Source organism: Kogia breviceps, chromosome 4, assembly GCF_026419965.1.
Source record: "Kogia breviceps isolate mKogBre1 chromosome 4, mKogBre1 haplotype 1, whole genome shotgun sequence".
NCBI classification, from domain to species: Eukaryota; Metazoa; Chordata; class Mammalia; order Artiodactyla; family Physeteridae; genus Kogia; species Kogia breviceps.
In genome coordinates, this window is record NC_081313.1 from 59,664,420 (window position 1) to 59,679,153 (window position 14,734).

Consider the following 14,734-nt stretch of genomic DNA (forward strand, 5'->3'; position numbering starts at 1 on the left):
GGAAGATGTGATAGGTTGAGCAGAAATGAAGCGAGAGGTGGCCTTTGAACTGCCCCTTGAAGAATTGGAAATTACATATATTTACACATAAATTCAGAGGTTTTGAGGACAAGAGGCATCCTTAAATGACTAAAGTCTGCTGTCAAAGATTTGCACAGGCTGGGATGATGGGTCAGCATCTATTCCTTCATCTCAAAGTGTCTCCTCTTTCCCCAAATCTTTTCAAAATGCTGTCTCACTGCAGATAGGGGGTTATGCATTTTAATGCTGGTCACCTTCAAATATCATTACTATTTCACAAGGCTAGGCTATATAAAGTAGCAATGGGGATGTTTGGTTTTTTTTTTTAGCCTGAGAAATCTAATGTATTAATTTACTGGTTCTTTACACTGATTTGAGAATTAGACGGCTGTTTAATATCATCTCCGTATGTAGACCATGGTGCAGAGAAAAGTGAAGAATCTACAGAACTTGCATATGCTGTTGATGAAGCAAGTGGAGCATAGGTCTGTCTTAGGTCTACACTGACTTCAGTCTGTGATGTGGAGCAATCATAGAAGGAAAGGGAGCCCGTCAACATCACGCTGTTGAAGACATGTTAGCCGACTGCTGGCGTCAGCACTGAGGTTCCAGCAGCGATTCGCACCTCCACGGAATGTGACTTCAGCTCCATGGGGCTCCCCAAGCCCCTCCTGGACTAGGCACAGCTCCTGGGGTATGGGGGTGAGGGAGGGCGTCGAGGCCCAGCTTCCTCAGCCCGCACCCCGCCACTGCTGCCGCCCCCAGCGCTGCCTGGAGCCGGTCTCTGGGTGCAGGGGCCGGAGTGGGGCAATGTGGATGTTTTCACATGGCACTTAGAGTTTCTGCAAGGCCATGTCCATCTTCTGATCTTTCTGCTGGCTCCAGGCCACCAAAGTCCAGAGCTCAGCATGCTGATCTTTTTTGTGCACAGTTAATATAAAGGCCAGAGGTTTCAAACCTGTGCTGAATAAGCCTTTAACAACCATTTCTTGCCAGAATAAACATATTCATAATCTAGATGGTGTATTGCACCAAATCTCCTGGACTATGTTCTTTTTTAAAAAAATTATTTTTTATTGAAGTATAGTTGCTTTACAGTGTTGTGTTAGTTTCTGCCATACAGCAAAGTGAATCAGCTACATGTGTACATATATCCCCTCTTTCTTGGATTTCCTTCCCATTTAGATCACCACACAGCACTGAGTAGAGTTCCCTGTGCTATACAGCAGGTTCTCCTCAGTTATCTATTTTATACATAGTAGTGTATATATGTCAATCCCAATCTCCCAATCCATCCCATCCCCCTGCCCCCCTTGGCATCCATACATTTGTTCTCTATGTTTGTGTCTCTATTTCTACTTTGCAAATGAGTTCATCTGTATCATTTTTCTAGATTCCACATTGAGTGATATTATACAATATTTGTTTTTCTCTTTCGTTTTCTCTTTCTGACTTACTTCACTCTGTATGACAGTCTCTAGGTCCATCCACATCTCTGCAAATGGCACAATTTCGTTCCTTTTTATGGCTGAGCAATATTCCATTGTATATATGTACCACATCTTCTTTATCCATTCATCTGTTGATGGACATTTAGGTTGCTTCCATGTCCTGACTATTGTAAATAGTGCTGCAATGAACATTGGGGTGCATATGTCTCTTTGAATTATGGTTTTCTCTGGGAATATGTCCAGGAGTGGGGTTGCTGGGTCACATGGTAGTTCTATTTTTAGTTTTCTAAGGAACCTCCATACTGTTCTCCGTAGTGGCTGTACCAGTTTACATTCCTACCAACAGTGCAAGAGGGTTCCCTTTTCTCCACACCCTCTCCAGCATTTATCGTTTGTAGATTTTTTGATGATGACCATTCTGACCGGTATGAGGTGATACCTTATTGTAGTTTTGATTTGCATTTCTCTAATGATTAGTGATGTTGAGCATCTTTTTATGTGTTTGTTGGCCATCTGTATGTCTTCTTTAGAGAAATGTCTATTTAGGTCTTCTGCCCATTTTTTGCTTGGGTTGTTCATTTTTTTTGATGAACTGTATGAGCTGTTTGTATATTTTGGAAATTAATCCCTTGTCAGTTGCTTCATTTGCAAATATTGTCTCCCATTCTGAGGGTTGTCCTCTTGTCTTATGGTTTCCTTTGCTGTGCAAAGGCTTTTAAATTTAATTAGGTCCCTTTCGTTTTTATTTTCATTACTCTATGACAGGGATTCTCAACCCCCAGGCCATGCACCAGTACCGGTCCGTGGCCTGTTAGGAACCGGGCCACACAGCAGGAGGTGAGCGGCGGGTGACTGAGCGCAGCTTCATCTGTATTTACAGCCGCTCCACATCACTTGCATTACCACCTGAGCTCTGCCTCCTGTCAGATCAGCAGTGGCATTAGATTCTCATAGGAGTGTGAACCCTACTGTGAACTGTGCATGCGAGGGATCTAGGCTGCGTGTTTCTTATGAGAATCTAATGCCTGATGATCTGAGGTGGAGCTGAGGCAGTGATGCCAGAGCTGGGGAGTGGCTGCAGATACAGATTATCATGAGCAGAGAGGTTTGACCGCACAGAGACCATAATAAATCAATTGCTTGCAGACTCATATCAAAACCCTATCAATGAGTGGCAAGTGACAATTAAGCTGCATCTGGTGGCAGGCTTTATAGTGGCAAGTGAGTTGATGTACTTCAACTGTACAGCTGCATCTGGTGGTAGGCTTTAAGTCAGAATCCGACACTTATTTTAGTCTACACGTGGCCCACTCATTATTTTATTTACCACTTCTGTCCATGCCTCTTTCCCGCACTGCACACTTGTCTCAGTCACAGTTTCGGTGTGACTAGCCAAAATGAGTAAAAAACAAACATCAGTGGAGAGCTTCTTTGAAAAGGGGGAAAGACCCAATGATGAGACAGCAGAAGACTCTAAGACTGCCAACAAAAAGAAAGCTGCATTTAAAAGAAGATACCAAGAGTCCTACTTAAATTACGGGTTCACTGCAACAGGTGATTCACATTCTCCAAGCTCGCTTTGTATAATATGTGGTGACCAGCTATGCAACGAAACCATGAGAACTTCAAAACTGCTTTGCCACATGGAGACCAAGCACCCTGCATTAAGAGAAGCCTTTGGAGTTTTTCAAAAGAAAAAAATGTGAACATGAAGAACAGATGCAATTATTGAAGGCCACTAATTCATCAAATGTGTCTGCACTGAGAGCATCATTCTTAGTGGCTAACCTCATTGCTGAAGCTAAGAAGCGACTTACTATTGGTGAAGAGTTGATCCTGCCTGCTGCTAAGGACATTTGTCGTGAACTTTTAGGAGAGGCTGAAGTTCAGAAGGTGGCATGTGTCCCTCTTTCAGTTAGCACCATAACTAGATGAATTGCTGAAATAGCAGAGGATACTGAGGCACAGTTGTTATAGAGGATTAATGAGTCCCCGTGGTATGCAATCCAGGTTGACGAGTCTACCGCTGCTGACAATAAGGCAAAAATGCTTGTTTTTGTGTGATATGTTTTCAGGTTGATGTACATGAGGATATGTTATGTGCAATTTTGTTGCCAGCCAATACCACAGCTGCGGAACTATTCAAGTCTTTGAATGATTACATATCAGGAAAACTGAATTGGTCATTTTATGTTGGTATATGCACCGCCGGAGCGGCTGCCATGACTGGACAGCTTTCTCCTTTCACTACTCAGGTCAAAGAGGTCGCTTCTGAATGTGAGTCTATGCACTGTGTCATCCATAGAGAAATGCTGGCTAGCCAGAAAATGTCACCTGAACTTAACAACGTTTGCAGGATGTGATTAAAATTATCAACCACATTAAAGTACGTGCCCTTAACTCACGTCTGTTTGCGCTGCTCTGTGAGGAGATGGACGCAGAGCACGAACGTCTTCTCTTATACACAGAAGTGAGATGGCTTTCTAAAGGTAGATCTCTGGCCAGAGTTTTTGAGTTATGAGAGCCACTCCAGAGATTTCTTTTAGAAGAACAGTCACCACTGGCAGCACATTTCAGTGACACAGAATGGGTCACAAAACTTGCTTACTTGTGTGACATATTCAACCTGCTCAGCGAACTCAGTCTGTCACTTCGGGGGAGAACGACAACTGTGTTCAAGTCGGCAGATAAAGTGGCTGCGTTCAAAGCCAAACTGGAATTATGGGGGCGACGAGGGAACGTTGGGATTTTTGACATGTTTCAAACATTAGCAGAAATTTTGAAAGAGACTGAGCCCCGGACTTCTTTCTCCCAGCTGGTGTATGATCACTTATCTCAGCTTTCAGAAGAGTTTGAGCATTACTTCCCAACCACAAAAGACCCCCAAACTGGGAAGGAATGGATCCGCGACCCATTTGTGAATAAGCCAGGTGAATCGACTTTGTCCGAGCTTGAAGAGGATCAACTGCTTGAGATCGCAAATGATGGTGGCCTTAAAAGTATGCTTGAGACAACTTGAAATCTCCATATGTTCTGGATTTAAGTCAAGGTGGAATATCCTGAGATTGCCACAAAAGGACTGAAAAGCCTGCTTCCATTTCCAGCATCCTATCTTTGTGAGGCAGAGCTTTCTGCAGTGACAGCAACCAAAACGAGATCATGGAGGAGGCTGGACATAAGCAACACACTTCGGGTGTCACTGTCTCCCATCCCCCCAGGTGGGACCATCTAGTTGCAGGAAAACAAGCTCAGGGCTCCCACTGATTCTGCATTACGGTGAGTTGTATAATTATTTCATCATATATTACAATGTAATGATAATAGAAATAAAGTGCACGATAAATGTAATGGGCTTGAATCACCCCGAAACCATCCCCTGCTCCCTAGTCTGTGGAAAAATTGTCTTCCACGAAATGGGTCCCTGGTGCCAAAAAGGTTGGGGACCACCAAAAACAAAAAAACACTCTAAGAGCTCCTACCATATATTACTGTTGTGAGATAATACAGTATATGGTTGATGTAATAATTGGTGAACTGTTATTAAAATAAGCGATTCTTCCAGCATCCAGAAGATTCTAGAAAGTTTTGGGGAGGAAGAGTTTTCCAAATCTTTTGATGATTGTCGTGATGAGGGGTAAAGCAGAAGGAAAGACCGGAGGTTTGGGCACAGTGAGGGGAAACCAGAGAACATGTGTGTGCATGCGTGGGGATTGTCCATGATGGGAACATGTGTAGGATGGTTTTGAAATAAGAGGTGGTGTTAGTGGATACTTGCTGTTTGGCATGAACCATCAAAGGGAAAAAAAGAAAAGCTAAAACTCTGTCTTGCCAGAATACCTCTCATTTATTTTTATGACATGTCATTTGTGCAAAATGATTGTCACACACAAGAGTGTGCATATCATTAACTATATCAATAAGCTTTGCTGTAAATATTACTCAGTTGTTACAGCTGCTCCTATAAATATAGGTTTTTTTTTTTTTTTTTTTTTTTTTGTGGTATGCGGGCCTCTCACTGTTGTGGCCTCTCCCGTCGCGGAGCACAGGCTCTGGACGCGCAGGCTCAGCGGCCGTGGCTCACAGGCCCAGCTGCTCGGCGGCATGTGGGATCTTCCCGGACCGGGGCACGAACCCGTGTCCCCTGCATCAGCAGGCGGATTCTCAACCACTGCGCCACCAGGGAAGCCCTAAATATAGGTTTTAATCAGCTGTGGGTCCTCCCACTTAGCATGATTAGCTGGCATCTAAACAAGTATTTATTAAATGCTAATTATGGGAGATACTGTTAATGCTCTGACCAGATACCATGTGTCTTTGCTTCCATCAGCCAGCACCTATATCTTTTCAGAGGACCACCCTTGTGCTTCTGGAACTGCTTTGCCTTTTGAGTCAGAGAGTTGGAAGTGCCTATGTTCCATCCTCGCCTGGGGCGGGGAAGGGGTACGGATGGCATGTAGTCAACAGTGGGCAGGTGTGGGGAGCAGGAAAGCCCAGCACCTTTGCCTTGAGTGGGAATAACTCAGGCATAACTTCCATTCCTGACTTGCTCTGCAGAATCAGTCTGAAGCTTGCCCCACAGCATACTGCCTAAAATTGCAGTCCTATGTTGATCGTCTCCCATCCTTGCCTGCACCCCCAATGGCTTCGCCCACTCCCTTAACAGTTCTTCTGTAATAAACGATTCACACCTGACTCCTCTTCAGAGGCTCTGCTTCTGGGGAACCCAAATTAAAAGTACTTAACATACATTGACTTCTGTCCTGAGCACAGTAAAAACACCAACTCATCTAACCCTCAGCACACTGTAAAGTATATCGTTTTCCTTGTTTCGTGGAGAAGCACACTGATGAGAATAAAGAAGGGGCAGCATGTGCTTCCCTGGAGGTTAGAGCTTCATTCCTGCCCTCCTGGCTCAGGACATCTTATTTAACATGACTCTCTTATCTTCTGAAGTATAGCCAACATCTTGGGCTAGTTTATCTGAACAAACAAGACCATATTTTGGAATTACTATCCATATAAAGCCCATCACTGATGAAAGATATCACGGTCATTCTTGTTTCAGAACCTATATCACGATTTAGCCAAGAGGCTATAAAACCACTTGTGTATAGCAAAGACAACTTACCAGAATGAACAGTAATGACTAGGAAGAATGCTACTGTATTTATTAAGACCTCAAGGACCACACTGTGTGAAGCAGATGGGGAGAAGGGCAAGCCTGTGGGGTCAGACCATTGAGCTTGAGTGCCAGCATCACCTCTGACAAGCTTTGTGACCTTGGGCTAGTTATTTAATCTCAATAAGCCTTAATTTTCTCACCTGTAAAATGGACACTATAATATCTATTTTGTAGGATTGAGTAAGAATTAAATAAAAGAATAAAAGAATGTAGATACAGTAAGTCCCCTACATATGAACGAGTTCCGTTCTGAGAGCGCCTTCGTAAATCCTGTTTGTTCGTAAGTCCAACAAAGTTAGCCTAGGTACCCAACTAACACAATCAGATAGTACTGTACTGTAATAGGTTTACTTTTCACACAAATAATACATAAAAAACAAACACAGGGCTTCCCTGGTGGCGCAGTGGTTGAGGGTCCGCCTGCCGATGCGGGGGACGCGGGTTCGTGACCCTGTCTGGGAGGATCCCGCATGCCGCGGAGCGGCTGGGCCCGTGAGCCGTGGCCGCTGAGCCTGTGCATCCGGAGCCTTTGCTCCTCAATGGGAGAGGCCACAGCGGTGGGAGGCCCGCGTACCACACACACACACACACACACACACACACACACACACACACACACACACACATACACACACACACACACACACACACACACAAATACAGAAAACATTTTTAATCTTATAATACAGTACTTTGAAAAGTTTAGTACAGGACAGCACGTGGCACACAGGGGCTGGCACTGAGTGAACAGGCAAGAAGAGTTACTGACTGGAGGAGGGCGAGGAGGTGAGAGATGGAGCCGAAGGATCGTCAGCAATAGGAGACGGAAGGCAAGCTGCAATTTCACTCACGCCTGACGTTGATGTACAGGTTCTGGTTCCTTGCTGGATTCAATTCTATCCACCCACTTGAAAAAATGATCCAGTGATGTCTGGGTAGTAGCTCTTTTTTTCTCATCACAGAGGACATGGTAGCACTGGATTGCATTCTGAATGGCTGCTGCAACCTTCGTGTACTGTTCTACGTTCGGGTTCTGTGCCTCCAAAACTAACAGCACCTCCTCAAATAAAGAAATCCCTTTGCCATTTCCTACATCATGAATCTCTTTGGTTCTTCAGTTACTTCGTCTTTCTCTTGTCTCTCTTCGTCCTTTCTCTGGGCCTCTAATTCCACAGCAAGTTCAGTGAAGTCGTCCTCTTGCAGATCTAGCTCCAGCTTCTCCCTGAGGGTCACTAAGTTGCTGAAGACCTCTTCGGACTCCTCATTCACCTTCTCAAATTCACGGAAATCGTGAACAACCTGTGGGCAGAGGTTCTTCCAAACCCCATGGTGACGGCTGTAACCTCACGTCAAGCAAAGTCAGTGTCTTTTATGGCCTGGTAAATGTTATAGTCCTTCCAAAATTGTCTCAAGGTTGTTGCTGATTCATCACTCTCCTTTACTTCCTGATGAAACGCGTGACGTAAATAATATTTCTTAAAAGTCGCTATAACTCCCTGGTCCATAAGTTGGATGGGCGCCGTAGTATTTGATGGCAGATGCACTACTTTGACCTTGGGATGAAAATCGTCCATAAATCGGGGGTGGCCCAGAGTATTGTCGAGCAGCAAAAGAATATTGAATGGGATGTCCTTCTCCAAGCAATATTTCTCTACCTCCAGGATAAAGTGGTGGAAAAACCAGTCCTGGAAAATGGCCTATGTAACCCAGGCTTTGGGGTTACTCTCCCACACAAACACAAGGAAGAGTGTTTGGCTCTCTTGGCTATGTTTTTAAGGGCTGTTGGGTTTCTGAATGATAAACTAAGAGAGGCTTCAGCTTCATATCGCCGGAAGCATTGCCACCAACCAACAGGGTTAGCCTATCCTTTGCTGCTTTATAGCCTGGCATCAACTTTTTCTCCTTACTGATGTAACTTTGGTCTGGCATCCTCTTCCAGTACAGCCCTGTCTCATCCACATTAAAAACTGGCTCAGGGCTTCCCTGGTGGCGCAGTGGTTGAGAGTCCGCCTGCCGATGCAGGAGACGCGGGTTCGTGCCCTGGTCCGGGAAGATCCCACATGCCGCGGAGCAACTAAGCCCGTGAGCCATGGCCGCTGAGCCTGTGCGTCCGGAGCCTGTGCTCCGCAACGGGAGAGGCCACAACAGTGAGAGGCCCGCATACCGCAAAAAAAAAAAAAAAAAAAAAACTGGCTCAGGTAAATACATGCCTTCATCAATAATTTCTCAAAGCATTTCAGGAAATTCACGGGCTGCTACCGTATCTGCACTTGCTGCCTCACCACTTACTTGTACATTGTGAAGGTTGGCTGTAGCCTTGAACACATAAAACCAGCCATGGATGGCATGAAAAGACATGCCCTCTGATTCTTCACTGTGTTTCTTCTTCAAGTCTTCATAATGGCTTTTAGCTTTCTCTTGAATCAACATTAAGCTGAGCGGGACTCGACACTGATGCTGATCCTGCATCCACACACTGAGAAGTTTCTCCATCACTTTTCCATGCTTCTTCAATATTATTGTCGACATCATTGACACAGCAGACTTCACGTTTCCATGATCTTGTCCTTGTTCTTTAGAATAATGCCAATGGTTGAACAGTTCATGTTATAAGAACAAGCGACGTCTAGCATCTTTTCACCTCACTCCACTCAATTATTTTCACTTTTGTTTCCATTGTTATCGCTTGGCGCTTCTTAGCAGTACCAGCTACATCTCCGCTGCTTTAACCCTTGCCTCTGAACATCCTTGGCTTGATATAAAGATACTGTACTACTCTACTCTATACAGTACTGTATAGTAAAGTACACAAAAGCACAGCCACTTGTAGAGGATGCACGCACGTGACAGTGTATGCCAGACACACGAAATAACTTACGTGATTGGACGTGTAAACACACGTTCGCATCTTTTGACAGTTTGCAACTTGAAGGTTCCTCTGTAGGGCACTTACTGTAAAATTCTTATCACAATTCTTGGCATAGAGTAAGCACTAAATCAACCGTTTTTCATAAAAACGGTGCCTGGCACATATATGTGGTGTAACTGAGTGATTCATCCTGAAATGGAGGTATGTTGTTTGCAGACATTGATGATGTGATAAGCAGCTGCTCATCAACGTCTCTTAGGCCACCCCTGGTGTGCAGGCCACACCTGAGAACCGCTGCTTTAAGGCAGGCCTGGCCTTCCAGCACAGATCCCAGGCTGCCATCTTCCTGGTGACCTTTGGAATGAGCCCAGCTTTTTGCATTTTTCCATTTACCAGAAAGAGTAATACTCATAGATAACTCTCCCCCTGAGTAATCTGCCCACTGGCCAAACATCTTGCACATTTTCCAGGTATAGGTGGTAGAAACTTATTTTCCGGTTTAACATTTTATTTTGGGGCCATTGCAGATTCACATGAAGTCCTAAGAAATAGCACAGAGAGACCCCCTGATCCTGCCCTTCCCCGAGTCTTCCTCCAATGGCGACATCTACAAACATCTAGATTTAAACCGAAGTTTTGAATAAGTATTCCTAATTGCCCATTTTAATGCAAAAGCACTGAAAAATCTGCTTTACTTTAGTGAGACTACAAACTATAAGACCTAATCTCTTCCATCAAGGATCTAAAAATCAACTGGAGCCTCGATTTTTGGCTGAGGAATCCAGAGTCCCAAAGAGAACTTACATACACACCGGCTTTGTTTTAACCTCAGAGTCAAAAACAGTTTTACAAGAAGTGTTTTTTTCTCTTTTTCAAAACCAAAATGTTTAATTGTAAAATTTTTTAAAATGTCTTTTCATTACTCATGTGATTAGATTCCTTAGGGAGTTAGAATTATCCATTTTCTAATCACACTCATGACTTTCAGGACACCATGGCTGTTTTCTGTCATCGACGTGGCTCCCATACCAGGACCTTTTGGTGGGTGAGAGCCCCTTAAGGCCTGTGATGAGAATATTTGTGCCTGGGAACAAAAGCAGGAAAGCCAAATACAGTCAATTTCTTTACTGTTTATTAGAAAAAACAATTGAGGAAGCTTCCCATTACTAACCAGCATGCTGTTTGTAGATGGCATGTTACAGGGGTCAGGCTCTGCTTTCACACTCACCAGTCTTTTCCTTTAATGGTGTTTTTGCTGCCGTGGTGCCCAGGAAGCAGCTGATGTGTCGTGTCTGATTTAATCGTCCATTTGTGAATGGTAGACCAGTTGGCTCTATTTGTTGTGTGAAATCTTTTAATGTTGCCTTTCATTTTTAAAGTAGGAGACATCTTTCCATCGCCAACATCATCTATTGTCATCCTCCCTTCTCTCTTTTCCTGCCTCCCCCTTGCCTTTCTGAGTGCTCCATCCTCAACCTCGTTTCTCACTGCCTTCCCATCTTACTCTCCATATGGATCCTCCCATCTCTCCCTTCCCCTGTCTCTCAGCTCTCCAAAATAGAAAGAAAAGGGAGAACAAACAGGAACATCATTAAGACATTTGGCAAAAAAGCCTTGTAATCATATGTTTATTTTCATTTCATTTTGTCTTCTTCTAAAACACAGGCCTGAGCAGAGCCATGCTTCCGTTTTGCCTACTGGCCATTTGCAGGTATCCAGTGGTAATGATGCCCAATCCATTTACAAACAAACATCTTTTTTTCTTTATTGCTGGGTGTGTCTGTCACATCTGGAAGAGCAGTTTAAATGTACATTTGTAATAGCCGCTTACCAAGTATTTTACACTGGATGCAAAAGAACAAAGTAGAAATGGCCATTATATGACTCAGTATTTGGAATACTGCTACAGCACAAGGCTTGGGGAATTAATGATGGGGGAGAATGATTTTTTTCACCTTCATATCATTTCTGTACAATGTGGCCCTGATATTGGCTGACTTGGGCTACCAGAGCAGACAGCTCAGTGGACAGGTGAAAGAAGTCAGCCTGATTGAGCCAAGACCTAAGGGGCTGTCCATGAGAAAGGAAACCAAGTGATGGGTCCTGGGAGGCTGCTGACTCTGGTATCCAAGGCAGCAGCTAACTGCAGTCAGATAAGGTGGCAGGGAGTGTGTGTGTGTGTGTTGGGGGGGTGGGTGTCTAGAGATGAAGAACGTAGGGACAAAGCCTGGGGTTCTTACAGGGTGCGTTGGCTTCCCTGTCCCTGCTGGCGTGGGGGTGACTTCTGAAAGGGCACATCCCCACTGGACAAGTCACATGTTCTAATTCAGTGATTATCAAAAATGTCTGTCAAATCATTTGATGAACCCTTCCAATTTCCTACAGATATGACTGCCATACTAGGGGGAAATACTCATTGTCAGTTTTGGGTGCCATGTGAGTCTCTGTTATTTACTGGAAGGAGATACAATGAAGGTAGAAAGGAAATGCATTTTATAAATATTTATAGGCATAACTCAGAGATATTGCTGCTTCAGTTCCAGACCACCATGGTAAAGTGAATATTGCAATAAAGCAAGTCACACAAATTTTTTTGGTTTCCCAGTGCTGTAAAAGTTATGTTTATACTGTACTGTAGTTGGTTAAGTGTGCAATAGCATTATATCTAAAAAATAACAGATAAGACCTTAATTAGAAGATACTTTATTGCTAAAAAGCGCTAAACAGCACTTAAGCCTTCAGCAAGTCATAGTAATAATATCAAAGATCACTGATCACAGATCACATGAGAAATAAGGAAAAAGTTTGAAATATTACAAGAATTTCCAAAATGTGACAGAGAGAAAAAGTGAGCAAATATTGTTACAAAAATGGCGCTAATAGATTTGCTTGACCCTCGGTTGCCACAAACCTTCAACGTGTTGAAAATACAGTATCTGCAAAGTGCAATAAAGCAAAGCACAGTAAAATGAGATGTGCCCATATATGATTTGATACATTGTATATAGGGATGCTTATTTTTTGTTTGTTTGTTTGTTTGTTTTTTCATTGTGAGGAAATGAGGTCAGACAGGATTCTTTTACTATTCTGGGTTTGCCTTTGCAGCGTATGTATGTATCTGTGAGCAATATTACTTGTCTCACTCAGGGTCTGTCTTTCTAGCACTTCTGAAATAAGTTGGATGTACTTGTAAAGGTGTAAGATATTCCATTGTATTTTCAGGGGAATGCTTGTGCATTCTATGCAAACTTACCCAGGAGACAGAGTTCCTTAAAAACAATAATAATAATAGTAAAACCACTAAATACTCCAAGATGTGATCTCACTTGAGCAGAGAACCAGCAAACTGAGTGCTCAAAAGAAAGGAAAAGTGAATTCTGTGTCTTAGTCTGTGGGGCCAGTGAAAAGAGACCAAGAATTAGATGGTGAAAAAGATACGGAAAAAAATTAAAAACATCTTCTGTGCTTTTTCTTCTCTTGCAGTTCTATTTTGAACCCAAAGTGGATGATGCTGTCAGGACTGAACCACTGACCAGAGTCTGTGAAAAATTCCCATCTTCTCATTGGCCATCAGTGGAGGTAAGATGGAAGACTCCTATAAGGATAGGACTTCACTGATGAAGGGTGCCAAGGACATTGCCAGAGAGGTGAAGAAACAGACTGTAAAGAAGGTGAATCAAGCAGTGGACCGGGCCCAGGATGAATACACCCAGAGGTCCTACAGTCGGTTCCAAGATGAGGAAGAGGATGATGACTATTACCCACCGGGAGAAACCTATAATGGGGAGGCCAATGATGATGAAGGCTCCAGTGAAGCAACTGAGGGTCACGATGAAGATGATGAAATCTACGAGGGGGAGTATCAGGGCATCCCCAACATGAACCAAGGGAAAGACAGCATTGTGGCAGTGGGGCAGCCCAAGGGCGAGGAGTACAAGGACCGCCGGGTGCTGGAATCAGAGAGGAGAGCCGACGAGGAAGAACTAGCCCAGCAGTATGAGCTGATAATCCAAGAGTGTGGTCACGGCCGCTTTCAGTGGGCCCTTTTCTTCGTCCTGGGCATGGCCCTGATGGCGGATGGCGTGGAGGTGTTTGTCGTGGGCTTTGTTTTGCCCAGCGCTGAGACAGACCTGTGCATACCAGACTCGGGATCCGGATGGCTAGGTGAGTGCATCATGTCAGAGAGACACATTCTGAAACTGCTTTGTTGAGGACAGTTAACAAATAGAATAAATACTTTTCATATGGAGCCCTGCATTTTTTCCAACATTTGAAAAATTTTAAACATGCAAAGGAATCAAAAGAATGGTACAGTGATGCCCATATATATCCACCACCCAGATTCTCTAGTTAAGATTTACTGTATTTTCTTTATCACCTACCCATCTATCTATCTATCTATCCATCAATCCCACTTTTATTTTTATGCATTTTGAAGTAAGTTAGAGCAATACACTTTAACTTACACTATTACAAATGTTGCATTAGTTTCTCCTTTATTAACTTCCAAAGCCATTATATGAAACTTATCTGACACTTTTCTAAATACAGAGGTTAATTCTACAAAACTCTAATATGATATCAAATTTCAAATTTATCTATAACATTATAGTTTAAATAATTTCGGGACTCTGACAATTTTTATTTTTTCTATAATCTATGTGTATGTTTGCTTATTGGTATTTTTCAGTTACCCTTATTTATAGAATTGTTTCTAGATGACTTTTTCCTTTTCCAAGTTTGCACGTTTTTGCCTACACTGGAAAAACTTCCTTTCCTCATAGGACTTAAAAATCGATTTTGAATCATATTAATATTTAAATTATATGTGTTAAAATAATATGACCTCTCTATAAAATATCTAGAGAGCAGGTTTGATTTTTGTTTTAAAGTTACCATGCACTCAAGGTTCATATTGTTACACAGTTGTAGTTAACATTCCCACTTGCCTATGGGAGTGAAAATAAGAAGGCCAAGAAACATGCACACTGCAGACTATCCCCAAAGCTTAAGGTCCACATCAAACACTTGGTACATTAAGTCATGAGGCCTTTCAAACCCCTTTTGCTCAGCTCACCTCAGAGAACATGTTTACGTGCATATTAAACCTGTATGTGTTTCAGAGTCTGTGAAAGAAAGAAAGAATACTTGGTGTCTCTGTTTCCAAGGGACTTTTTAAAACTAAAGTTTGAAAAACCAAAGCATACAAAT

At 43.1% G+C, this 14,734-nt stretch overlaps 1 protein-coding gene across 1 annotated transcript in view; it reads left to right on the forward strand.

Annotated features, from left to right (window-relative positions):
- SV2C (synaptic vesicle glycoprotein 2C) overlaps nucleotides 1-14,734 on the forward strand; it is a 243,747-nt gene that overhangs the window by 47,320 nt on the left and 181,693 nt on the right. Inside the window, exon 2 of the mRNA XM_059061385.2 lies at nucleotides 13,007-13,687. Coding sequence (XP_058917368.1) covers nucleotides 13,108-13,687 — 580 coding nt within the window. The 5' untranslated portion in view covers nucleotides 13,007-13,107. The remainder of the gene's footprint in view (nucleotides 1-13,006; nucleotides 13,688-14,734) is intronic.